At 41.2% G+C, this 26,760-nt stretch overlaps 1 protein-coding gene across 1 annotated transcript in view; it reads right to left on the bottom strand.

Moving 5' to 3' along the window:
- Positions 1-14,644, bottom strand: part of MET (MET proto-oncogene, receptor tyrosine kinase) — a 122,197-nt gene extending 107,553 nt beyond the window's left edge. Inside the window, exon 1 of the mRNA XM_014248980.2 lies at positions 14,539-14,644. Coding sequence (XP_014104455.2) covers positions 14,539-14,541 — 3 coding nt within the window. The 5' untranslated portion in view covers positions 14,542-14,644. The remainder of the gene's footprint in view (positions 1-14,538) is intronic.
- Positions 14,645-26,760: the final 12,116 nt, after the last annotated feature.

Raw genomic sequence — 26,760 nt, 5'->3', positions numbered from 1 at the left:
CAGAGGCGGCTGCGGCAGGGGCAAATACTGATGGAACCGGACCACTAAGCTGGCTGCATATGTCTTTCTTGCAGTTTTACTTCTGTTGACAGGAAAGCACTCCTGCTATCCCAAACAGGTACAAAATAGATACTTAATTAGAACACTAATTAGAATAGCAACATCTTCAGCACAGCATGGTTTTAGGATTAAGTGCATTTTGATTACCAGGTTAGCTCTCAAAGGATGAACAAAGACCGCATTATTGTGGTGATAGGTATGGAGCAGTGCTACTAATATTTAAATAAAAAATGTGTGCTTAAACAGTTTAGTGCTGCCAAGATTCAGATGGTTCTGGGATGCTCATATGCAGAAATGTAGAAAGCAGGTTCTGGGATACCCATATACAGAAATGTAGAAAGCAGGTGGATTTTTTGTGTCTATCTGTAGTGTTAAATGGAGGTTTTAAGGATGTTAATTTGGGACTTCAGGAGTCAGCTGGAAAACTCACTTCCTGTTGTGAAGGTGGTAATTGGAGGCAAAGAGCTTTTTCACACATATTGAGTGCTCAGTTACTTGGATTGTGTAAGTGTGTATTTCACATAATGCAAAGTGCCTCACAATTGTACCTTTGCAGTTGTGGGCATCAAATTGTAAAGATTAGCTGTCTGACAGCCTGCTTGGCCCTTAGCTGTTTTTCTAAGCCTACAGGGCAAATTTGGCCAGCACGGTGGGAGAATAGCTACACCCAAGTAAACAGTCTGATTCAGTTTCTTTAATTTGCCTAAATGAAATGTGCATGGAGGGAACAGCAAGCCCCAGTGTGCAGAACATAGTATTCACAAACAGCAGCTTACTGTAGAAATACACTGTGTTGTTGAGGAGGGCATTTTTTTTTCATCCAAGATAAAATGATCTTTCTCAAAGCATGATGCTCGTTCACCCTTTCCAGGCTGGCAATGCTGTAACCCCTAGTTTCCAAAGCTGTTCCAAGGAATAACTCTCTCTGATGGCTGTGACTTGTCCCAAACCCCTTGGATTAGCCAGGGAATGAAGCACTGCAGGGTCTCCCAGGGAACACAGGGCAGCGTCCTGCAAACTTCCCCGGGGCTGAGGTTGCTCCTGCAGAACAATGGGCTGAGCAGTATTTCGCTGTCAGCGTGGTGACAAATGGTGGCCCACTGAGCCCCTGAGCCGTATGTAACTTGGCTGGCAGTCAGTGGCAAAGGTCATGAGTTGTCGTCTTACATTTAAAGCTCAGTGAGACGGTTTTGTGCCGTATTAGTCTCTGTGTATTAAATTTCAGCGAAGAGGGGGCAGGGGAGGAGGAAAGAGATTTTTATCTGGAGTTAGGTGATGTTAAATATTCTCAATAATTAGATAAGATTGTGTGTGTCAAACTCTGTAAAGAACAGGTTATGTTAATAAAATATCTTTGACTCACTCTTCCTCCTTGCCCTGCCAGTACATACATGTATACACATACACACATACACACACACACGAACACTTTTTAAGTGGTTTCAGGGCATTTTAAAGAAGCCAAGCCCTTATTCTTTCCCACCCCCTTATTCTTTCTCAATGAGGCAATGAATCCATATTCTGTGCATTTTTTGAAGTCCCAAAAAGTAGCCAAAATAGGTGAAAATTCATTTCCCATTGCTGATTGTTTTATGCTCAGCATGGAGCTTTCAAAGCCTGACTAAACCTCCATTGCCAAGGCAGTGTCCCAGAGTTTACACCATAATGTCTGCTTCAGCTGCTATTTCATTTTGAGAAAGGTATCCAAACCTTACCAGCAACAGGTGTATAAGGGTACAATGTAATCCTGACTAATTTAGAAGGAACTTCGACCAAATTGAGCTGTGCAAAAACCCGATGTCATTACACAGATTTGTCCCGCTAAGCAGCAGTTCCTTCTGACAAGTGAAGCGAAGCCAAGAGGAGGACCAGCCTTGCTCCTTCTGTCCAAAACCAAGCCTGCCTTCACCTCAAGCCTGCTCCTAATGGGAAGAAGTAATTTTCCTGAGTAAAGTGATATTTGGGGCATTTCTGTTACTCATATCCTCTCACGTCCCTAGCTGCTGTCACATCAGTGTTATTGAATTGGGATCTATGATAGTTTATCAGGCAGAATGCCTGAAGGCTCTGGTAAGCAAAGGTATTACAGAGGTAGAAACACCAGGGAAATCACAAGAAAATCATTAAGATGAAGAATGATTTAAAGGCAGTGCCACCACTCCAGAGGTCTGCCTGTCAGGAGGACCATCACTTAGCTTTTTTAGTTCATTACAATCCAGTAAACCTGGTGTCAATGTGTACACAGGGATGGAATTGTAGTCTCTTTTTACAGACAGATATTTGCTACATATGAATAAATTTGTCTTCTGCACCCCACTTCCTGCAGAGGGAAACATGGGGTGCAGCCAGAGGAGATGTCATGTGGAGCGATAGATAACCTGAGCACCTTTCTTCCACTGCGTGGGTGGTAGGACCAAGCAGGGAGGCTGTGTGCTCCTTTCCTGCAGGGAGGTGGCTGATGGCTCCCATGTATAATGGGTTACAGACTCTCAAGCGGCTTCATTGCATTCTGTTCCTCACATATCTGCTTAGCAATAGCTTTCCTTGCTCTGGGACCTGATTACTCTGCAAAAAGGTGAAGTGTGGAACTTTGTGTCAGCTGTGAGCTGCAGTTGACTGTGACTGGAACCCCTGGACACAGGTGAATGAGTACTCCCCACAGTCGGGGCTCTCTCATGACCTGTGGGTTCAGGGCACACACAGGGAAGCTTCCCTACAGGTGGTCATTGCACATGGGAGCTGAGACCACCATACTCTACCAGAAACTGATCAATAAGGTAATAAGTGGAAGCAACCATTGCTATTCCTGTGCACATTTGTTTTTCCAGTGCAAATACTTTATGAGTACAAACTCAGGAACGTTAGGTATGGCATTGTTATTGATTCCCTCAAGCTCATACTTGTTTCTGAACCACCAAACTATTAGATGAAGAGCTATGTATGCTGAACAAATCCAGCACCTGATTGATACGCAGGGGCGTGCAAGGCCCCAGCTCAGGGCAGGACTCTGCAGGCATGCGGAATACACTGGGAGACAGCACTCGCATGTAAGCAGTCCTTGTAGGAGATGTAGAGCAAGAATAACATCAAACCCTGCTCTTTCTGATGGGAATTTTGCACTTTGTATTGATGTACCCCTGAGGAATTAAATAGCATTTGAAAATATCCATACAAACACACTTAGTGCTGCCAAGGGAGCAGAGGTAGAGGACGCAGAGATGTGTGGGCACTCTCTCTTCCCCTGGCTGCTGTGCAAGGAGACGATGCAAGTGAACAAAGCCAGTGATCGCAGCTGTACCCAAGGATACTTTAAAACAAAAAGAAAGATAATACTTTTGAAACCAGGGCCATAATTACTATTTATTTCAACAGCAATTTGCCTTATTATGGTACACAGCATTTGTTACCTAGGCAACAGATTTCTGTAGAGGCCTGGATCAAATGAAAGTAAATCAGGCAAGATCTAACACCAACATCAATAATGTATTTTGAAAACAAAAGACTAGAGAGTCAGCAATTTCACCTAAGAGTTTTATTTTTTATTATTGCAATCAGCAGATACAAGCAACAATTTCCATCTAAGTAATACCTTTCTCTACTGTGCCTGACAGATCTTTTTCATATACATTTACAAATAAAGAGAATTTTACAGAGTTCTGCTCCTGTAATTGTAAGCATGGATGAGTGACATGCAATACACTTCTGCAGCCATGTGTAGAAGAAGCACTGTTGACATATCTAACCTGATATTTTAATGTCAAGTCCTTACTCAAGCCCAGCCTCCAAGTTGTTTATGAGCTGGAATGTGCTCCGCTGTGGGCTCAGAAAGGTATTTGGTGTACACCTGGAGAGGAAATGCTGTGTCTGGTCACTGTCATGGCACCTGCTCTCTCTTGTTTGGGCTCCAGCTGGACATTATTTATGGGTTGCCCTAAGATCAGGTGCTTTGAGTGAAACTGTTAGTCAGGGATATGTATGGAAAGCTCTATTCATGGATGGAGAGCATGACAGGATGTTTAATGTCCTTGGGCTTCTCCACAAGCCTATCTTAATCTCACAGCATAAGCAGAGGCCAAATACCATTTTATGAATTCATACACAGTGTGCAGTTTGATGATTTTCCTATCCATTGGCAAATAACTAAATTAAAGGACTAAAAATTTGCAAAACAGATTTAGGGAACAGTGTGCAGATACACTTTCAAATGTAGCTTTTGGGAGATAAATGGTTGTATTTTGGGACTAGCTTTTATTTGAAGAAACACTGAAGAAACAACGTAACTCAGTGCAGATTAAAATTTTTAGGCAAGGAGTCTGATATTTTAGAGTCCAAGGCAGAATGAATATAGAAAGACAGGGCTAAGCACTATAAACTATAAATACATTAATCTCTTTCTAAATTTTGCTTAAAAAATGCTAGTCAGGAAGCACTAGACAGCTTGAACCATTGATCATTCTAATGGTTTTTTTGCATCTTTTCTCATTTGATTTTTTCCTTTTTCTTTTTTGTAAGTATAGAACAAAAACGAAAAAGCTGAAGAAAAAAGTCTTGAGAGTTAATATGAGCCTAGAAAAAGTAATACGAAGTTTGTAGCAAAGAACAATGTAGGAAGGCTCATTTTTAGGCTTTTTATGCAGCTCTTCCACTACAATCTTAATGGGGCATGTCCCCTGCAGATTTCTGACCTATTATATATGTTTGACTAGCTATTGTGGGCTTTCCTTTTTAGACTGGGCTCTTCTACTCCTGGCAAGCCACTGTCTTTATTGTCTAACCTTTCTTTAATCTACCTCAATCAGCTTTCTTCCATCCCAGGTCTGCTAAAGCACTAGGACAGCTATAGCAATTATGGATGAACTCTGCAGGTGCTTTGTGTCTGCCTGTCCATGGTGGTTGCCTGTCCTTTTCCCCTCTCTGGAAAAGCAGCACTGGGGTAGGATGCCAGCCCGCAGGGCTGGAGCTCTCTGCTGAGAGTCACACACCTTCTGGTGATGCTCTTCACAGCCCTACCATTGCTTTCATCCTGCCTCTCACATAGTCTCTGAGAGCACCAAAAAATCACGGAGAGAAAAGAAAGGTCCTGACTGTTAGAGCCATTGGGCAGAAAATATTTTGCTGGGAAAACTTAAGATGTTGCAATATGATCCTAAGGTAGTGCCCTCTTGCTGAGAGCCTTTACAAGTTCACAGCTGCCAATAAATCCCACAGAGGTAAACAAGGCCAGTTGCCTGACACTGAGAGAACAAGAGCTATTTAGTAATCTGAAAGAACCTGGACTTGCCATGCCACACTTGGGTTCTCAAACATGCACTTGGGGGATTTGCATCAGTTTGTGCTGAAAACATCGGAGGCTTTTCTTGGTAATACTCATCCTGTTTGTAGATTTAATACTTCTAATAACACCAGCAATCAAATACAGAAAAGACCATTCCATTTTAATACAGCTGGAGAAAGAGGTACGCGTGTTGAATCATTCACTTGTTGGCAAAAGAAAGGAGTTTTACTCAATTTTGGCAAAAGTAGGCATTTATTAGTACTAAGTTTTCCCAAATCCTTCCGGATAACTTCCTTCACAGAGTCTTAGGGAGGTACAGGACTTTGGAAGTAACAGGTTTTGGATAATGTGTTTTCACTGGCATCTGTGACTGTTAATAATTTGAAAAGGTCTCCTGGTTCTTTTTTTTCTGAGAATATCCTGGCTGTGTCTCAATTTTATAGCATGCAAATTCCCCACTTTGGTTTTAATAAGCCATTGAACTGTGTATGCCACTGGACTGTTGTTTTTGGAGCTGCTCAGAAATTACTTTTCTTAATGAAAATTATGCTTTATGATGAAAAATGAAGCTCATGTTTTCAACTGAAAATGGTTTTGTTTTGATACCTCAAGCGTCTCATGGGAGCAGTAGTCTGCATGCTTCATGTTCCAAAGCCTTCAGTTGTGGGGGCTTCTTAAACAAACTGCTCCTCCCTTGACCTGCCCTGTGAGTTCCCGGCTGTAGGACTTGTCATAGGATATCTAATCCAGCTAGAAAACCTGGGCAACAGAGGGGAATGGAGACAGCTACAGCTTTCATGAATTACCACAGGGACAATCCTGAAATGTTTTGGGTTTTTAAAGAAAAAAAGCCAATACAATGATAACAACAACAACAAAAAAAAGAAACCAAAAAAAAAGCCAGAAAAAAAAATTAGATTATTTAAATTTCTGGTAATCTGTTGTGAGGGTTTGGCCTTGGCTGGATGCCAGGTTTTCACTAAAGCCTCTTTATCACTCCCCTCCTCAGCTGGACAGGGGAGAGAAAATACAATGAAAAGCTCAGGGGTTGAGGCAAGGACAGGGAGAGATCACTCACCAATTACTGTCATGGGCAAAACAGACTTGACTTTGGGAAATTAATTAAATTTTTCACCAAGCAAGTCAGAACAGGGTAATGAGAAATAAATCCAAATCTTATAAAAAACTGTCCCCCCACCCCTCTCTTCCTGGACTCAAATTCACTCCTGCTTTTCTCTCCCTCCCCACCCCAGCGGTGCAGGGGGACAGGGAAAGAAGGTGTGGTCAGTTCACCACACATCTCTCTTGCTCTTTCCTCCTGAGGAAGAGGACTCCTCATGCGCTCCCCCTGCTCCCATTTGTGTCCTCCCATGGAAAACAACGCTCCACGAACTTTGCCAGTGTGAGCCTTTCCCATGTAGTTCTGTAGTTCTTTATGAACTGCTCCAGAGTGAGTCTCTTCCACGGGGTGCAGTCCTTCAGAAACAGGCTGCTCCAGTGTGGGTCTCCCACAGGGTCATTAGTCCTGCCAGGGTCCTGCTCCAGCCTGGTCTCCTCTCTGCACATGGCCATAGGTCCTGCCAGGAGCCTGCTCCTACGTGGGCTTCCCACAGGACCACAGCTTCCTACAGGCATCCACCTGCCCTGGTGTGAGGTCCTCCATGGGCTGCAGGCAGATCTCTGCCCCCAGGCCTGGAGCACCTCCTCCCTTCCTTCTTCACTGACATGAGTGTCTGCAGAGCTGTTGCTCTCACTCCTCTCTCTCTGGCTGCTCAATTTCATTTTCCCCCTTCTTAGATGCATGATCCTGGATGTGCTGCCACCGTCCCTGATGAACTTAGCCTTGACCAGTGGAGGGTCCATCTTAGAGCTGGCTGCTGTTGGCTGCATCAGATGTAGGGCAAGCTTTTGGCAGCTTCTCAAAGAAGCCATTCCTGTAGTCCCCTCGCTACCAAAACCTGGTCATGCAAACCTCATACACCTGCTTTTTGAAAAAGATGAAACTCTCACCAAGAATTTCATTTAGCTGAAAACTGATCAGAAAACAGTGTGATGAAAAGAATTTGCATGTAATTAACTGTTTTTTCCCTTTTTAAAGAATAATGCTGATTCTGCTGGAGAATGTACAGCAGTGCTGTACCAGAGGAAGGTTTATAAGACATGTCTGATGACATTGCAAATGGCTGCACTTAAGATACACTGTCAGAAAGCACTGGACACAAGGGAAACTAGAAAACATAACTGACCATCTGTGCTTGAGAGATTAAACTCTCCTGCTGCATAAAAATCCTCTAGCACCTTAAAAAACTGAGCATTCTACATTACCTACAACTGCTTTCAAATTATTGCAGACTGATTTTCAAGGTGTCTGCACCAGAAGATCTTGCAAGAGAGGTTTTTAAAATTTCTTGGTTTGTTAAGGTTTGGCATGACTACCTCTTGAATATCATCTGCTTTCCTGACTGCATTCTCATTTTTACTATATGGTCTTAGATTCTTGGTAAAGCAAATATATTGTCTTTTTAAGTCAGAACCTGGATTTTTGTTTTGCCTGTGCTATGGTAGCAGCAGGTCGTTATGTTATCAGACACTCTCCCTGTTTCAGCCACCTCTTCAGTTCCCTCGTGTTACTGTTTGCACAACTGGGCCTTTCTCATGCTTTTGTGCTCTTTGTCATGGGTCTCTGAGTTGCCTGAGTACACCTCTGAAGATTTTCTTTCTCTTTTTATTGCAATGGGGTGCCTCGGACAGGTTTTGCAGTGCTAAATAAAGTTTGGGTGAAGTTTCCTTCTATCCAAACCATAGATATAAATCCACGAGTTTATGGTATACTCAGTGTTAAGTTTGCTTTCTTTGTGAGAATTGATGATTTCCCACCTACAATAGAATTATTTGCTGGTCCTTTGTCTCAAATGCTTTTGGTGTTTATGATCTGTATTAAACTTGTGTTTTTCATGTCAGTGAACTGCTCGGTGAGAGGTTCTAATTTTCTAGCTTCCCTGTGTTCAATTCTGTGTCCATTCTCCTGACACCTTTTTAACCACACAGCAGCCAAACAATTGTTCTTTGGGAACTGGGAGTCAAGCAAAAAATTTTCCCTCTTTCAGGCCAATTAAAGACTTTTTGTGTTCTTTCAAAAGTAGCAAGCACTGGAGAACAGTGGATTCACAAAAAAATTGGTGTCATTTAGGCACATTTATTGATTATTATCCTAAAACCAAACTATTTATTCTTCTGAGATACCTTATGTCTTTTGTCTCTCTCTCTCTCTCCTGCTCCTGTGAGACTGATGGAGTAGACACAATTCATTGACTGACTCCTTTGATGTCAATAGGATGAAAGTCACAGCCAAACAGGGCTATGAGCTTTTGAGATTACTTGGTGTATTATTTTCTGATTGCTTTAAAAAAAAACTACTGTAGCAAATCTACAGCTACCAAGCTAATTTTAATGCAACAAGAGTCTTTCTCATAATGGTATTCTGTAATTATATTGTGCCTAGGAAAAAAAAAAGTCTTCAGGATATTTCTGGAGGCTGCTTTTATACAATATTAATTTTGGTTGATAATCTGATAGGCAAACATGTTTACCTATCATGCAGCCAGTATGCTTCCTTTGTTAAACATGACTATGTCATGTAAGATCTACCTTTCATTCAAAGAGCTTGAACTGGCTGAGAGGAAATAACCAAACTGGCAGTTTTACTCCAAAATATCAGCAAATGAACTGCAGCATTAGTTCCCATGTTGGCTAACTCTTTGGGATGTGGCCAAATCTCAAATTCAGAGATGCTATTTTTTAGGGGCCTAGAGGTGTTTCATCTGCATGGGCAAGCCAAGTTTGCTTCTCCCTGACTCCTGTCAGCTGTGTGGATTCTGCCTGTGTAACCTGTCTGACAGTGCTGTGGCAGCTGGGTGTCCCTGGAAGTGCCTAGAATGCTTCTGCAGAACCACGTGGAGTAAAGAGCAGTAAATCCATACTGTGACTAGAAAATGAGCAGGTATCTATTGACTAAAGGACCACAGAACCTTCTGCATAAAAAGCCTTGGTTGCTACGCAGTCACAGTTTGGAGAGCAAATGAACCCTTCAGATGGTTTTCATTTATTAGCTTGTTCTGTCCAACGTAGATATGAATGTTGATTTTTGCTTCCCATAAAAGAGGACTGTAGTGACTGCAAATCTCTAGGTATTTCACATGTTTATTTAATCTTTTCCAATCAACTACCTAAAGCTTCATGAACATTAAAATTAATCAATTTAGGTTTAATTGAACTGTGTTTCAAAATCACAACATATATCTTTATTCCTAAAGTAAATTTTAAAATAACCGGAAAACATAACTGCTGAGACTATAATTGAACACTATTTATCTCCTTAATCACTTGTTGGTTATGTTCCAGGCTTAGCATCTACAATTGAATATTCAACAAAATATCAGCAAGATTTTCTTTCTAGACTACTGCTTCAGTACTCAAGGCACACATTAATTCTTACTTTCAACTGTTAGTAATCTAGCCAATACTCAGTGTTTAGTATGCTGGATCTGTGAAAGAAACTTCCCCCCACACAGGCAAGTGTCTTTGACTTCAGTACAGTATTAAATAACTAATGTTGTGACAATCTTTCAGAAATATCATCACTCCTGCATGTCAAATGACTCCTCAGCACATTTTCAAACCAGCTGACAGCAACATGGCTTGTTAGGTCAGCTTAAATAGTGGCTTCAAAGTATAACTTCATTTACAGATCAGAAGAGACTTTGAATTTCTGTCAGGGTAATTTCAAAAACCATTAAACAAGCTGTGAGGCACAGGGATGCTCTCACAAAAATGAGGAGAAGCAGTGGACCCATGCGATTCCCCCACTGCAGCCCCTTTGTGCCCTTGCCATGGGTGACAGTACTCTACTGAGCTCCTCCTCAGAGAGGGCTTCTTCCAGTCAGGGAAATACACAGGCATCCACACACTCTTCCTCTTCCTATTTATTAAAAAAAAAATAATAATCTGAAAGCCTTTCTTATCTGTGTTGTTGTACAACAGCAAAATGGTATAACTGCCCTGTGGCTCTGATGTATAGTCAGATTCCAGATGCAATAGATTGGGCACTAGATTACCACTAACCCACTCCTATTTAAGCTCAGCTGACAGACTATTCTTTTCCATTAATATGTTGATTTTTTTTTTATGCGAACAACAGAAGATGGAATATGGGAAGAAATAAGGAGGTGGATGTGGAACTGCATTTTCTTTCTATCTCCAGCTAATTCACCTTTTAAAACCTATGTACAATCAGCAGTGGCTCTGAATATGGATTTACAGCATTGTGATTCCTGCCTCACATTTTGTCTGTTTGAATGTATTTATATTTAATCAGGGTATTGTGTATTTTTCCAGATACTACCTTGCCTGCAGCTATGGCAGCAGCCTTTTAGAAGAGTCTTTTAAATTGTAATTAAATAAAATAAATAGAAACAGAAAAAGTGCAGAAACATTTAATGGAGGATAAGAGCATTCAGGATGCAAGAGGTGCTATTTTTCTCTAATAATTTGCATAAACCACCTGCCTTAGTTTATCCAACTGTTAAATTGTTATAAGAGCACATTTTCCCCCCACCCCAAGGGTTGTGGACAGAACTCATTAATGTTTCATAAACACTTTCAAATACTTATCTAAGATCATCCTATTCATAGTGTGTCACACTAATGAGATCTAGTAATGAAAGGTAAAAAACAAATATTATTATAATATTATTTATTCAATTACAAACACAAATATTTTGACAGGGTACAACCATCATGGCATCTTTACAATAATAAATTTATCATAATTTTAAATTTAAGCATTATTTCTAATTAAAACCGCATTAATTCTATACCAATAAGGTTATTTGTTCCAATAATAAGCCAATCAAAACTCTGACATTCTGTAATTAAATTCTTTATAACACAGCTTTGCCTCTGATTTTTATCCATCTCCGTGCACAGGGCTGCCAGTAGTTTCCCACAATGACTTGATGATTTCTGAGAGAGCAGCCATTTTCCTCTCTCAGCCACAATTAAGAAGGTTATCACCTATTTCCAGTGGCTCCTGAAGAGGTCCAGGCACATCTGCATGCGACAGGCGCTGGCCAGGAGTGTTTTCCATCAGGCCCCGTGGCTCTGCAGGTGAGGCAGCTGTGTGCCCCTGGAAAAGCTGGAAAGGCAGCAGCAGCAGGCAGGTGTGCTCAGCTACACCTCCCTCACCAGGCAAAGCTGCTAGAGTTGCTAATGCACAGGCACACACAGCACCTGGAGTTTGCCCCCTTCAGAAGTGTGGAAATTACAAAGATTTGCTACATTACTTAAGTTTTCCAAAGACCTATCTGCATATTCAAAGGTGAGGTCTCTTCCAGACAGATTCAAATATTTTTTCTTAGGATACTCTCAACTCTTCTTGAAGATGATCCCTGAAGGTAGTGCTTAGTGCCTTGTGGAGGAATGCTCAGTCCTCCAAATCTGGGCATGAGGTGCAGGCTGAATATGCTCAGATAAAATTTAAGGCTGCTTTGGCCAAAGCTGGTGGAGTTATGGCAACCCGTACTTCATAAATGCACAAAAAATATTATGTACTGTTTTCCAGGTTTTTTTTGTTGTTGTTTGTTTGTTTGTTTGTTTGCAGTCCTAGGATTGCCTAATAGATCAATTTGTTGTTACACAAGGTTCCCCAAAGAAGTGCCTTATGGACACAGGGATCTGTGCAAAGATTTCCTTTCTATTCTACACATATTTAAAGCCAGCTCTAAAGCCAGCTAGACAAGGTAAGTCCTGCTCTGTAGGAATTAATGTATTCTGAGTTGACTGATCCTAGTGAAACATTTGAGAATGCATGTTATATGAGACAGAAAAGCTGAAATGATAACAGTGAATTGTTTCAACAGAGTAGAGACTAATTTGCAACAAGATTTTTAATTTACAATTCCAGTGAAATTAATAAGTTGCTGCTGAATATTTTGGTTTATCTGAAACTCTGCTTCCAGCTGGAAAAATACAATAGCAATTGGAATACTGAATCCTCCTGTCAATTTTTGAGGCTATTTGATTTTGAACTACCCCTCTTTAAAATACCTTTTTCCAGGAGGCTTTTTTGGGTGTGGGTAATGCACACAGCAGTGCAGAAGGACAATTCAGCTTGGGTGCATAGCATTGTCCTCTACTGAGTCCTTCTGCCCCTGGCAGGGTGCCTAGGAAAGACAGCCTGTAAATGCAAGCACCTGAATCAGAGGCTGTAAGGCTCCTCTTTACATGTAAATAAAGCACTTCACCGTGGATTTTTCTCAACTTCACATAATCAGTTCTTGCAATAGGAAGGAGATGATAAGCAAAGAAGCAGAGGATATTGTGTAGTAGGAAGAGCGTTGTGATTACCCAGTAATGTTTTCTTCATTAATTGCTTGAAAAAAAAATAAATCTCGTGTTTACAAAGGTAAACAGGTTTTACTGGGCTACCATGTAGCCACAGGATATAAATACTTGAAAGACAAAAAATAAGTTTTAATTGTAGATGCTTGATGTGCACTGGAAGCAAGCAAATAAAGTCCAGAAAGAAAACTTTATTTGCCAGGAGCCTATATGTGAAGCACTGTTGAAAAGCTGTTTTTTTATCCAACTTGAATTACAAATCTGTTACCTGTTAACCTGAAATAGCTTTTGAGGGTTCTGAAAGTAATAAGTAACATGGATTTTGCTACTTTACTAAAATTATTTAGGTCCTTAGGGTCTATGTGCTTTGTTACTGACCTACTGAATTACATGAAATTTAAAAATGTGGGCACAGCTGGCCTCTTTTTTTTTTTTTTTTTTCTGAGAGAGAGGTTGAAGGCTGGGAATTTTTACTAAGATGACCAGAAGAAAGTAACTTCTGGTTAAAGAAGAAAGAATGTAAGGGACATCTACAGACTTACAGACTGTGGAATATTAAAAATCAAATAACCCACTTCTTCCTAGCCAGTTATGGTGATGCCCATGATAAGGAACTTACAAAGTGGGCCTTCCTTTCCAAATTTCTCCTTCTCTTGTCTCTAAAGTACATGTTTTTTTCCATCTACATGGATGACTTTCTGAATGTTTATCTTTTAATGAGGCACAGAAGCAAAATGCTCCTTTGCAAGTCTCATGGAAAGAAGCATTTCTTGCAAGTTTTCCACTTTGCCCAAAGTGTTTTGAAGGTCTGCCAGTTGCATAAACAACAAAACAACATTGGACTGTGTTTAACAGAAGATAAAAATATGACGTGCCTGTCCCAGAAACCATGATCACATTGTTGATCACAGCCATGGCACAATTGCAATGAAACATATTTCCTTTGGCTACAGGATCTCCACAGTTCCCACTGACAGCAGGAAATGGAAGTACCATGGATGGTAGTACACAGACATTGATCCAGATGCAAGGACATATACACCAGAGCAATTGAACCCTGCTCTAATGAGGAGATGGGATGAGACAGTGAAGGGCCTTGACCTTGCTCATGGCACCCACAGAGCCTGAGCTCCCCAGTGAGCTGGAAGCTGCTGACCTGGCAAAGCACTGACAAGCACAAGTGACAGCCCCTCCTGTCACATCTCATCTTTGCAGCTCAAGGACCAAAAGTAAAAAGCTCACTGGAGAGAAGATCTAGAGAGATTGTCTTCTGAGTGTTTGACAGAGCCTGGCTATCTCATTGTTATTTTACCAATACACTATAGAGGACACTAATAACACTTTTATGTCATTGAAACAATTTGGAATTCAGTTCTTCAAAAAATTGGAGACATACAGGCAAGATTTTTGTTTTATTCAACACATTGTACTCTCATTGTACCAGAATAGCACCAATGTATTGAGCTGTGTGGGGGAGTATGGGACTCTGCAGCTTCCAGCATTGCTCTCTGCTATTGTGCACTGTTGGTTGCACTGTTGAGCAGCCACCTGAGCTGCAGGCTCTGAACCAGCAGGCACACCTGGATGTGCTAGAGGAAGTTTGCCCCAGGTCTATGCCTAGTCCTTCAACATCCACATATTGTGCTAAGTTCTTCTGAGATGATTATATCTTATTACCCTAAGCCCTCATTTTTGCTTAGCTGGAAAGCATCATTACACACCTGATGATTTGGAAGCTTCACTGCAATGTTTCCAAATCCCACTCCTAATTAACAAAGGAGCAAACCCAGCACAGAACTACTTACCATGCTACTTTCTTCTGCCAGCGAGTCCAAAATGAGTCTTATCTGAAGCTTACAGATGTAGCTTTGGACTTAGGACTGGCTTTAAAATTAATCTGAAAAAAAAATATATAAGAAGACATTAAAACTGGTATCTAGTCTCATGTGAGAATACTGATGCTAATTCACACACACCTAGAAATGTGTGGGCTGAGTGTACAATGTTTGCACTGAACACATCCCTGGTTTTATAACTGAATTAAATTAATAAAACAGAAAGTGTTTTCTCTCTGTGGCACCCACTTTGCAAATGTTTTTAGAATCACCAGAGTCTTAAAGCACCTGTGGAGTCTTCAGGGCCCCAGTTTGCTGGTGTTTCAAGCAGACCTCCTACAGACAACATCACTGAAATTCCTCTAAGCATGAACCCATCCTGAAAACTGCAATTTGCATTGAATTGTTTCAGTTCTGATATTGCAGAACATCTTATACCTTGGGAAGGTGAGGACATTATGAACAAAAGGGCTGGTCACAAGCTGCAGGCTTCATTGTAAATCAGTGCTGACGACAACTATTTGTCAAATGTGTTTTACACCTAATAAGAAACAACATAACATCCCAAACTGTCTGCTCATATCTCACTGATCTGAATTTATTTAGCTAAATATTTCCTGTGATTTCTTTCAACATGGCCTTTAGTGCAATTCTTATCAAAGGAATCAGGCTCTTATTTCTCCCGAGCAGATTGAGTTCTCTGTGTTAACTAGCAGATCCCTCCATTGCCTTGTATTAATACCTCCAAAATCCTGTCAATGTGGTTACCTAAACCCAGTAAACGTGTACTAAATAGCAATGCTAACAATTTGACAATATAGTTACAGCAGTAAGTTACAAAAGAAGTCATCTCTGCCTTTCATTTATTTTCCCCTTAATGGTCTCATTAGTTTTTGTAGCTGGGCACAGCAGTTAATGGCCTCAACAATAAATCCTGCAAAGTGAGATTTTAAAACTTCAAGGTAGATCTGTGCTACTGGTTCGTCTTGTTATTTCCTATGTTGACCTCAGCTACCTTTATTTAGGTAATTTCCCCTTAACTTTTAACTGTTTCAGAGTCTAACAAGTGATGTCTTATTCTGAAATATTAACTCTGGACCACACATATGCCAAATGAGTGCTCCAGGCTCTACAAAATGATGTAGCAAGACCTGCCAGGATTACAGTAGCTTAAAATCAGAAGTATTTGAAAACAGTGACAGTGAAAACATAGTTCCTTTTTATTTGTGTCTTGAACTTCTGAACTTTATTATTCAGGTCCTTCCAGCAGCCCTGTGAGGGCCAGAAAGCCCCTTTTAAAAAATAACAACACAGAGCCAACAGTTTTTATTTAATCATATGACTCCAGCACCTGGGAGCTTAAGGAAGAGCAACAAGGAAAACAAAAGTCACAATCAGAGCTCAAGGCTGGTAGCAACGTGCCTGACACAAAGACCCTTCTCGTGACTTTGGGATCAGTGTACCACGATAATAACCAGATTAGTGATAAAGATCATTGCATTCTGTATTTCCTTTCTCTTGAGAGCTTTCATATCTGATTCACTAGGGTGCTTATTGAGTCCAGGGGTGTTCAGCCAGTGTACAACTGGAATAAAACAGCCATGAATCATGTCCTCAAAGTGCTCTTTACCGCAGCCGCTAACACTTTATAATGTTGACTAGAAATCCAAAAGAATGGTTTAGTCAAACCACGGCTTCTATTTCATTTTTATTAAACCTGGCTCTCTGCCTAAACTCTTGGCATTTTGAACAGTGAATAAATTGCTTTATCCATAACATTTGTAACCTTCATTGATCCGCTCAGGTAAAAGCACAGAGTAAAAGTCCTTTATTATTGATGTGGAAAATATTACTTCTCTATTGCTTTTTGTCCACAAACATCTGTCACTTTTCCCTGACAGATCTCCTTAAGTCTTCTTTGTTCTGGGCCTAGGAATCCCATCCGTGGTTATTTTGTGGGATGCAGTTGTTTTTCCATATAAATCATAGCATACTTTGGTTTGAAAGGGACTGTCCAAGGTCATCTGGTCTAACCCTGAGCAGGGACATCTCCAGGTCCAACCTGACCTTGAATGTTTCCCAGGATGGGACACCTATCACCTCTCTGGGCAACCTGTGCCAGTGTTAATTGAACTTCAAATGGCTAAATCAACACTGGTTCATGGCACTTTCTCCACTCCTCAGCTTTGAGTACAATCATTTTGCACAAACACAGCTTACTCTGGTCACTCATCTTCTCAGAACAAAGTGGTCTTTTCTTACAGCTTTGGGGACCCCTTGCCAGGGACCCCTTTGAATTCACTGCAGCAGCACTACCCCGGGGTGAGCATCCTTCTTGAGAGCACAGCAGGTCTGCAGCCTGTCCCTCCCAGTTTGTGCATATTTTCCAGAGAAAAGTAAATTGTCAGCATAGCTGACAATGTTGAGCACAGCTTTGTTTTCTGATTTTATCACCCCTGGTTTTATTGCCCCCTGCCCCTCCTCTCCTGGTGCCACAGGAGCTTCCCAGCAGTGGGAAGCATAACACCTGTACCCCAGGAGCTGTGGGCATAATATCATGGCTAATGAATTATTTTTTTTTTCCTGCATGATGTTTCTAGTCCCTGTATGTGACAGTTCCAGCAGCGTAAGCAATAATTTTCCTACCTGTCACAAGTCCCATGACCCAGCTGCAGCCTGGGGAAGGTTGCTCTGTGCCTCTGCCCTGCCAGGGCTGCTATTCCAGCACCCTTTTTGCTTTTATGGCTTCTGAGGCAGAAGCAGCCTCCCAAGGTTTTCGGTCAGTGCATGCCTGTCATATTTCATTTTGCCTAATACACATCAAAGTGATACCTTTGACAAGTGCATTCTCCTATGCCATTTGTTGATTCCTTCTCTATAATTCCACCTGCTGGGATCCAAAGTGTCACCACATCAGTCACCAGGGCACAGAAAATTTCACTGGCTATTTTCTTTGTCAGTGTACAGTTAGGGTTTATATTACTTTTTAGCATTTAAAATTATTATAGCTTATTATTTATATATGTGTCTTCAGTGTGTATGAGTATGCAGTCAGTATTTTTATTATTTGTTCATTCCCATGTGGACTGCATGTTAACTTTGTGTATATCGATTTGCATATTGAGGGTGATATCATTCGTCCCTGTACAAGCACCCTGTGTGGGTCTGTATGCATACAAGCAGTTTATTCATCTCTTCATGCATGTGCAGCATGTTTCTGTCTGTGTTACACAAAGATGAGCCAATGTTGTGGTTTTTCTTCTGCACGCAGCGCATCTCTGTCTGCATGTTAATATTTCTCTGCACCCTAATGATTTAATCATGTATTAATGGTAAGGAAGTCAGCACTACTTCCCTGTGGAGAATATTTGCTTTAGGTTTCCATTTTCAGAAATTATTTCAGGATGATGCTCCACCATTATGAAAGGGAACAAAAAGTAGTCCACTTGACTAAGGTATTTACTTGTATTGGGAGAAGTATTATCCTCCCATTGTACTAAAGAACATCTCTGGATCCAGTGGGGGTGGATCCACCTCACCTGCTGATGGCCATTGCACAGTCAGGCTACTCCAAGTTCATCTTCATGGCTCCTTCTGTAGTCAGTGAAAAAAACATACAGATATATAGACTCCTTCTGTAGACAACCCATCCTACAACAGATGTCTACAGCAGTGAGAGGATCACTGCCTAGGGACAGGGGTTTGTAGTAGCCCATCGAAACCTGCTGGGTTTGCATTGCTCATGTAGGAGGAGAGCTTAACTCACATCTTTATTTGATGAGGTGAATCCTGGGACTCCAGAAAAGCAAAACTAGCTGAACTGAATGTGTCAGTTTTTCTCTTTATATGTTTCATGACCACAGTTTTTCTTGCAAGCAGGTTTTTCAAGTTTAGACATGAGCCACAGTGGATGAAAGGCATTAAAGGGAGTGGACTAGAATATGTAACCTATAAACAGCAAAGGCATTTAATAGCATAGATCCTGGAGGGAAGTTTCAGCAGAGGAACTGTGGATGCAAGACTAACCCCAATCCTTGAATTCAATCCTTGAATTAACCCTAATCCTTGAATTTATGAGCATCATTCCCACAGGTGAATGATGATTATCTTGAAAATGTAGAAATCATCTGAATTGTAGTGAAAGGCAAGACCACCAGCTAATGTTTGTATTACACTGTAACTGCTGGTCAAGCAGGTCATCAATACTGCAGCACTGGTGAGCTTGACAAGGAATTTATAGTTGCTGTCCCCAAAGAAGCTTGAAGATGCTGAGTAAAAACAGTACAATCCAGGCAATGAACAATTAATACCCAATTTTGGATGACTTCTCTGGAAAGAAGAAAGATCTGGGGAAAGATCAAAATCCAAGGTGAAACCAGCTGCATTTTGTAGCTATTAAAACATAAAACAGACACAGATTTGAACCTATCAAAACTACAAGATGTCTGTTATGCAGTGGAACTGGAACATCAAAAGTGTCTTGGAAGTCTAATAACATACTCAAATTTGAACAAAATGGAAAGATATGAGCTTTCTCTTTTTTGGCTTTGATACTCTTGAGACATCAGTCATTTCATGGATCTAGGGAAGCACACTTATTTATAGAACAGAAAGGTTTTTTATGAGTATAAGGTTGCTGATATACATAAAAATTTACAGAAGTGGGCTTCTATGTTCCAAACCTCTCCTTTTAAGTGGGTCTTTTAATGTGTGATCAGGTTACAGCTTATCTCTATGGAGGGTCCCAGAGTGATACAATTTGAGGAAAAATAACTGCCAACACCTAGTTTAAAGGGATGAGAATTTATTAATCTTACTTTATTTTATTTTTTTTAGAATGTCACTGGACTTGGGTGGAGCTGAATCCAACTGTTTTAATAAGACTGTATTTATTTACTATTGTAAATGTAGAAATGCTTCAGGTTATTACTTTTTTCCAGGGCAGTAATGGTTGATTGATGTTAGACATGTCTTACAGCTGTAGCTTTTCATTATACTTTTTGTTCCTCCCCTCCTCCAATGTCCCATGACCCATGATTCCTCAGTGTCCCTGTCTTCAGAGATCTATAGCACTATATTTCCTTCCTACTGAGCAGCTCAATCTTCTGCTCTTAGAGTTGGACCTGACAGTGAAAAAACGAAAGTGAAGAAACATAACCTAACAATTCTCTCTCTTCTGTTCTTCAGTGTCAGCAGTACCTCTGGTCTCTCTTCTATATCTTATCTTTAATGCTGTCATGCCTCACTAAGAGGGCTTGACTCACGGGTTGGACACTACTGCTGTCGGTGATGACTTGTTACTTTTTTTTCTCCTTCTGTTTATCACGTCTGAGTGAACTCAACAGCATTCAGCCACTGCCAGATTGTCAACACTGGACCCAGACGTTCCCTGTGTTCAGAACAAATGTGGTCATATCTTTCCAAGTACAGCATCTAAAACCTTCTTCTCTGCTTCTTTCCTCTCCCCACCAAATACGCCTCAGTTTTTTCCTGGAGAGATGACACTGGCGCTGGGAAGGGGGGATTTGGCTTCTTTACTCACTTGTCGCGCTTCTTTTCAGTTGAGATGCCAGCCTGGGAGTCTGCAGTGATGCTGGTGTTGGGATGTGGCTTACAGCAGAACTGGAATAGCTGTTTCCCATCTGGTTCAGAGCAGCTGTCAGAGACAACGAATGCCAGTATCCGACAGCAGGAGCCTGGTTTTGTTGTGTGTATGTGTTCGTGTTGTGCACGTGAAACTTCTTAACCACCTCTGTGCTGAGAAGCAGCTCTTCTCTTTGCTAATGGATGCTCATATAACTCCGTGCTGTGGTCTGCAAACCATAGATTGTATTGCTCTGGCTCATTAGCTAAAAGACCAAGTTAATGTGTAAGTTTCAAAGTAATCTAATGAACTATTAACTGGAAGTACACATTATTTATATTTTGCAAAAGGATCTGGGAGAGAAGACAACTTGATGTCTTGATTAAGAATCAAAAAGGACTTTGATAAGTCCTTAGTTTAACATATAACATGACCCAATGGCTAAAACATCAGCTATGATGTGTATAAATGTGTATAAATGTGTTATAGATGTGTTTACATAGGAAGAATGCAAGGGAATCAGGCCACCTGCAGGGTAGTCTTTTTGAAATGATACCATATTTTCAAGCATTGTAGAAACATTCTAAAGCCTGTAGCAAACCTAAAAAATAGGAACAGGTTTAAAACTTTCCCTAACAGAACATTTTCAAATAAATACATGTCTCGGCAAAGCAGGTCAGTTTGGGTCCCTGCCTAAGGGAAAGTGAGGACTATTTCAAAATTGATTATGGGGGAGCAAAAACCCTAAATCGGTGAATCGCGTTAAAAACTAGTGCTGCTTGTCTGGAATTCTGGACAAGTCTTCTGTGAAGTTTTAGTTACTTCAAGTACTGACTGGGTAACAGGACCAGCCTTCCAGCACTTGCTCTTGCCCATCTGGCTGAGGCGCTCTGTGTGCTTGGCCAGAGCCTGAAAGCTTTCAGGACTGCTGGTGTGTGGCATTTAACCAAGGGGAGCAGCTGTTCCTTGTTGGAGAGACAAGTTCTTGCCCAGTCCCCAACTGAGAGCTTGTCATATAACATAGCCCCATAACAGAGATAATAATGCTTGCCCTTCTTTAGAAATTACTTTGTGATCTGCCAAAGAAAAAGGCCTATTCAAATGCAAAGCCTGATGCTTTTATTTATTAATAGATATTGTGCCAGAGTCACCAATCTGCTCCTGGTGCCTAGTGTAGCTTTGAAAACAGAGGATCTGCTTGCTCGATTGAACCCAGCCGGTGACTTGAGGCCTAGGGCTGTTTTGTGATATTGGAAGGAGAATGAAACAGCCAGATGTTAACCAGCAACTACTCAGACTTAGTGTTTTCATGCCTTCCTGTTATTCCTCTAAACCTAGAGAAGACATGGGAGTACCTAAGCTCACCCGCTAGCAGCACCGCTGCTTCTGATGCAGGGGACCAGGCTTCTCAGAACACTGCTGTTTCCTTAAAGGATCTTCACATGCTTGCAAAAAATAGCAGTTACAGGTAAAAATATTATCTCCCCTGGGAAATACACTTTATCTACTCCACAGGATCCCATGGGAATTCTGTGCTGTAGCAGGCTTCTGGCAGGACCCGCCCTATGGAGAGAGGAGCCCGTGCTGGAGAAGGGGAAGAGGGTGAGGAGTCCTCTCGGCAGAGGAGGAAAAAGTTGCAGGGACAACACGTGATGGCCTGACCACAGCTCTCATTCCCCATTTGCCTGTGGTGCTTGGGGATAGGATGTAGACAATTCAAAAATTAAGTTTCACCCAAGAATAGGAAGGGGTGGAAGGAATGTATTTTAAAAATTGTTTTTATTTCTTACATTTTTGCTGTGATTTGACTGGTAAGAAATTCAGTAAATTTCCCCAAGCTGAGTTTGTTTTGCCCATGACAGTAATGGGTGATCTCTTCCTGTCTTTAACCTGACCCATGAGCCTTTGGTTGTATTTTCTCTCTCTGGTCTAGCAGAGGAGGGGAGTGGTGGAGAGGCTTTCAAGGGTACCTGGCAGCCAGCCAGGGTTAACCCCCTATAGACTCAGAAGCCAAGCACAGTATTAAAGGGTTCACCTGATGCATTATCTTTACTACAGCACTACCTGGCATCTCTGGAGCCTCTAGCTCAGTTCAATCCCAACAAAGATTTTCAGGAAAGACAGGCAGGAAAAGAAAAAAAAAAAAAGGAAGAAAGCTTTTTTCAGTCTTGCTCTAGAATTATCTCACTACTGTGATTGATTAACAGGTGGGAAGTCACCTTGTCTAAATTTGTGCCTTGCTTGCTTTGTTTTTGGCTGCACTTTCCTAGAGTGTAACCCTGGTACTGATTTCTGTCAATCCATGGTTCACACCGCTCAATTCATTTTTGCTGTCCTCAAGGGAGTATTTCCACTGAATCATAGAATCACAGAATATCTTAAGTCAGAAGCGACCTTAAAGATAATACAGTTCCAACTCCCCTGCCATGGGTATGGACAGCTTTCATTAGACAAGGTTGCTCAAAGCCTCATCCAGTGAACACTGCCAGGGATAGGACATCCACCAGGGAGACCTGTTCCAGTGTCTCACCATCCTCACAATAAGGAACTTTTCCTAATATCTGATCTAAACCTCCCCTCTTTCACTTTAAAGCATTCCCCCTTGTCCTGTCATGACATGACCCTGTAAAAAGTCCCTCCCCAGCTCCCTTGTAGGCCTCCTTCATGTGTGGGAAGGCTGCTCTAAGGTGTCCATGGAGCCTTCTCTTCTCAGGGCAGAACATCTGTGAGTCTCTTGGCCTGTCTTCATAGGAGAGGTGCTCCAGCCCTCTGATTATCTTCATGGCCCTGCTCAGGTCTTGCATCAAAAGGTCCATGTGTTTCTTATGTTGGGCTTTTTTCCTATTACTTTCCCCTCTACACTTGCAGAAACAGATGACTTTTTGAAACAGTCCCATTAAAATGAAAGCAGAGGTTATGTTTCTACCCACAAAGTGGTTGAAAAACTTTACCAGATGAAATATAAACATCAATAGCTTCACTAATATGCTTTTACCAAGCAGTTTCCTAAAGCTGATACATCACTTTAATTATTTTGGTTTCTCATATTTAGAATTTATTTCTCACATTAGGATTTTTCCTGCAGCCACTGAAACATCCCAGACATATCGTAAAGTGATGGATAATTTTAAACGCTTCCTTACCACCTCATAAAGCTCGAGAGAGCACAGTAGAGCCCTGCTGCTAGATGATGTACGCCGGGGTGTTTTGATCAATAAAGGAAGGGCTCCAGCAGGACGGAGTGATTCCGTCCGGGAGCTCCGCGGCCGGGGAGAGCCGGGAGGTGGCAGCCTCGGCTCGGCACAGCCACCTCGGCTCCGGGCGCTCCCGGCTGGAGTGGAAATTCCCCCTCCTTAGACACAAAAATAAAACACTGCGTTGCCATGGATTTAGAGGCAAACCGAAGGGGTATTGTCAGGGAAAGGCTCTGCCTTGCTGCCCGGGCGGTTCCTGCGGCCGCTTTCGGGGAGAGCTGCGGGGCCGTGAGGAAAGCGGGACGGCAGCCGGGGGACCCCGGTGGGAAACGCGCCGGGCTCGGGCTGCTCAGTGGGACGGATGAGGGACTAATTTCCATCCAGTGCACGTCAGTGTCATTCATAAATGTAAGAAGAAGAAGGACACTGGAGAAAACCAGGAGAGAAAAAGAGCAAGCATTAAAATCAGTCCTGTTTGCTTTGCTCTCCGATTGCTAACACCTTTTAATGATGTTCTCTCTCACTGTGGGGTGGATTTTCATTGGCTTACTTCACTTTCCATTGAAGTAACTCGGAAAATTCCAACAGCTTTGGTGGAAACAAATTCCCATAGTCTGGGATTCTCTGAAGTGTCCTTCCTTTCCAAGAAACATAATCCTTCTGCGATAGAGAGCTCTATCATTTGCAGAACCTTAATGCATTGCTTTCAATGCTGAAAATGCACTGCATCAGAAATAATGCCCAGTGCAAATGCAATTATACACAGAGCTCCCTACTCAGATTAAATTGCACATTTTAGATATCTTGCATTATTATTATTTGGTCCTTAATTTCACTTTTTTGTCTGACATTTGAAATATATTGCACAGTCCTAGTTACACTCAATTTAATTCACTGTCTTCAATGACTTGACTACCATAGGGATTTTGGTTGTCTGCCTTCAAACAGAGATTTCCAGTTCTTATTAGCAAATTCCTGGAGCTGTAAATGCTTTTCTTAATTTTCATACCTCCACAGTGCTTCTGTGAATTGATAGAATCACTCAGAAAGCAAAACTATTTTCGGGTGTCTCCCTGGTCAATAAGGAAAAATGTTCCTCTTGCAAAAGAAAACTGTTTCTCTTCTGCATGAGTCATGACTCTGCTTGTATGCACAGAGCAAAAGATTTCCAGCTTTTCAGGCCTCACTGGCATTCGGGGTAGGATTCAGCCAGCCAAGATTCACATGTGGAAACTAAATATGGTCATAGGGTTACACTCCCATTTTTTGCCCATTACTCAGGCTTCGGCATGGTGTATTTCAGTGCCTACTCCCTTTCTTCCTCTGTATATCTCCCTCTGCAGTGATAGTTTACTCTGTGGATACAGCTGGTAAGATCTTAGCACCAGTTACAAATATGTAGCACCTTTCATCTGCTTAGAGTACTACATAAAGAGAACCTGTAGTAATCCTGGGAGGAAAGCTAAAAGCTCAACACCTTTATAAAACTTCAGGCTAGAGGGTGCAATCTTAAGTTTTACTTGAGCTTTCAGCTGTAATAATCACCACAGTTTTCATGGTAGAACTTGCCAAAAATAGACTAACAAGAGGGAAAGAACATGTTGTTTTTTTGAAAACAAAACAGCCCATGTATTTTCAGCAACAAGAAGTCAGAGAGACCTTTTTATAATTATATACAACATCAGAATGGTTATGATGTCATGGAATTCAGAAAAATACATCCTAAATTATACCACATTTCACTATGGAGGTTAATCAGCGTGACAATGCCATTTTTAGGTTCCACTAAGGATGTTCAGCCCCTGCTTGGGACTGGCCAACAAGTGGGGCTGTGGAGGCACAGTGAGCACAAGTCACTGGGGTCTCAGCTGTGCACTGCTCTGACCCGGAGACACAGCTCTCAGCAAAGCACTGGCTCCCTTCCCATCAGTTGTCCCAGGGGGCCTCATACCCACCCCACAGGTGCTTTACAGATTCGTCTGCGACTAGCAAGGGGTTTGATCTTAGACTCTGGGCTCAGTTTTGACTTCCTTAAGAGTTCTATGTTCTCCTTTCATCTTCTGAGCTGTTCTGTGCTGCCTGGAGCCACAAACTGCAATACATCCACAGTGGAGAGATGATGTCTGTGCAGGTCTCACTTTCCACCTTCAATATCCATTCAGAATTCAGTACAGAATAGTAATAGCAACATGACCAAAGATTTCTATGAATTAGGCCAGTTTTCAGCAAAGCTTTTACATAGTGTCAAATTTGTAAATTCTCCCAGGAAATTATATGGGACCAGACTTGATTAAAATAGAATTATGGTCAGGCTGGATTACCATTTGGTCAGGAGATATTTTGTTACCTGATGAATTACACTTACCCTGTATAACCTCTATGTGACTTTGTGGTTTGCTGCAGTATTTTTGCTAGAAACAAAACCCAATTATGTTTTACAATAGCTGTGGTGACCACATGGATTAGAACCATTGAACTAGGAGTATCTCATACAAATTTTTTCAGCCAAGCATTTTAAGTTACACTTATGCTTTTCTGCATTTTGTTGTGTTTAACTACAAAATAGTTACCAGTAGAAGAAATGAAAGATAAATGATTCTAATTTTAATTAGTTAAATAGAGCTTATTTCCAGAAGAAATACTACACGGTAGAGAACCACAAAGTTTAAATTCATGTCTGGCTATGCAAAAAATTCCTGCATCTTATTTCTTTACCATGAGAACCAGCCTTTTGAAGAGACATAGGATAGACAGTGCTGTAGGGCAATATGGAAGTGCTTCTACTTCTCTCATGTGTACCAATATTTGTTCTGGAAACAGACAACTTCTTTTGTGAGAACTATTCCATTTCATGCCCCTTTCCAAGGTTATTGAACTGGCTTTGGAAATATTCAGACATGCCTTATGCCAAGTATTTGCACCTGTTACATTCTTTATGCAAAATTAAGTCACTGACTGTAAAGGTCCTAAGGGACTTATGTTCTGCCTCAGAAAATCATTTGGTGTTTATACATGTGAAATTTGATAGTGTGTGTCATGAAAATCAACCAGCATGACTGCTCATCTGGGCCTCAACTACCCACCTATCCTTGGTTGACAGATAAACTGGTGCTTCTATATTCATATAAGATAAAAGTATAATTTTTAAACAGATTTTCATAAATAACAATGTTGGTTAACCCAGAACAGCTTAGTTTTGAGAAGCAATTTAAAACTTGCATTGGATGTGAGTCTTGGAGCCATGGCAAGTAGCACCATGTACTGAATAAACTGGATCTAATCCATCATTATTTGATCAAATAACCATTACCTGATTTGAATTTAGAAAAATAGTCTCAGAACTCAACACAGAGCAATAGAATGGTTATCTGTTACTTTTTTAGTCACATATTATCTGGTTTCCTCAAAGAAATA

The sequence above is a fragment of the Pseudopodoces humilis genome, chromosome 5 (genome assembly GCF_049639895.1).
Source record: "Pseudopodoces humilis isolate 2021_Gansu_Grassland_sample_001 chromosome 5, ASM4963989v1, whole genome shotgun sequence".
Classification (NCBI taxonomy): domain Eukaryota; kingdom Metazoa; phylum Chordata; class Aves; order Passeriformes; family Paridae; genus Pseudopodoces; species Pseudopodoces humilis.
Note: the sequence above shows the minus strand (reverse complement) of the source record. Positions and strands in the feature narration are given on the sequence as shown.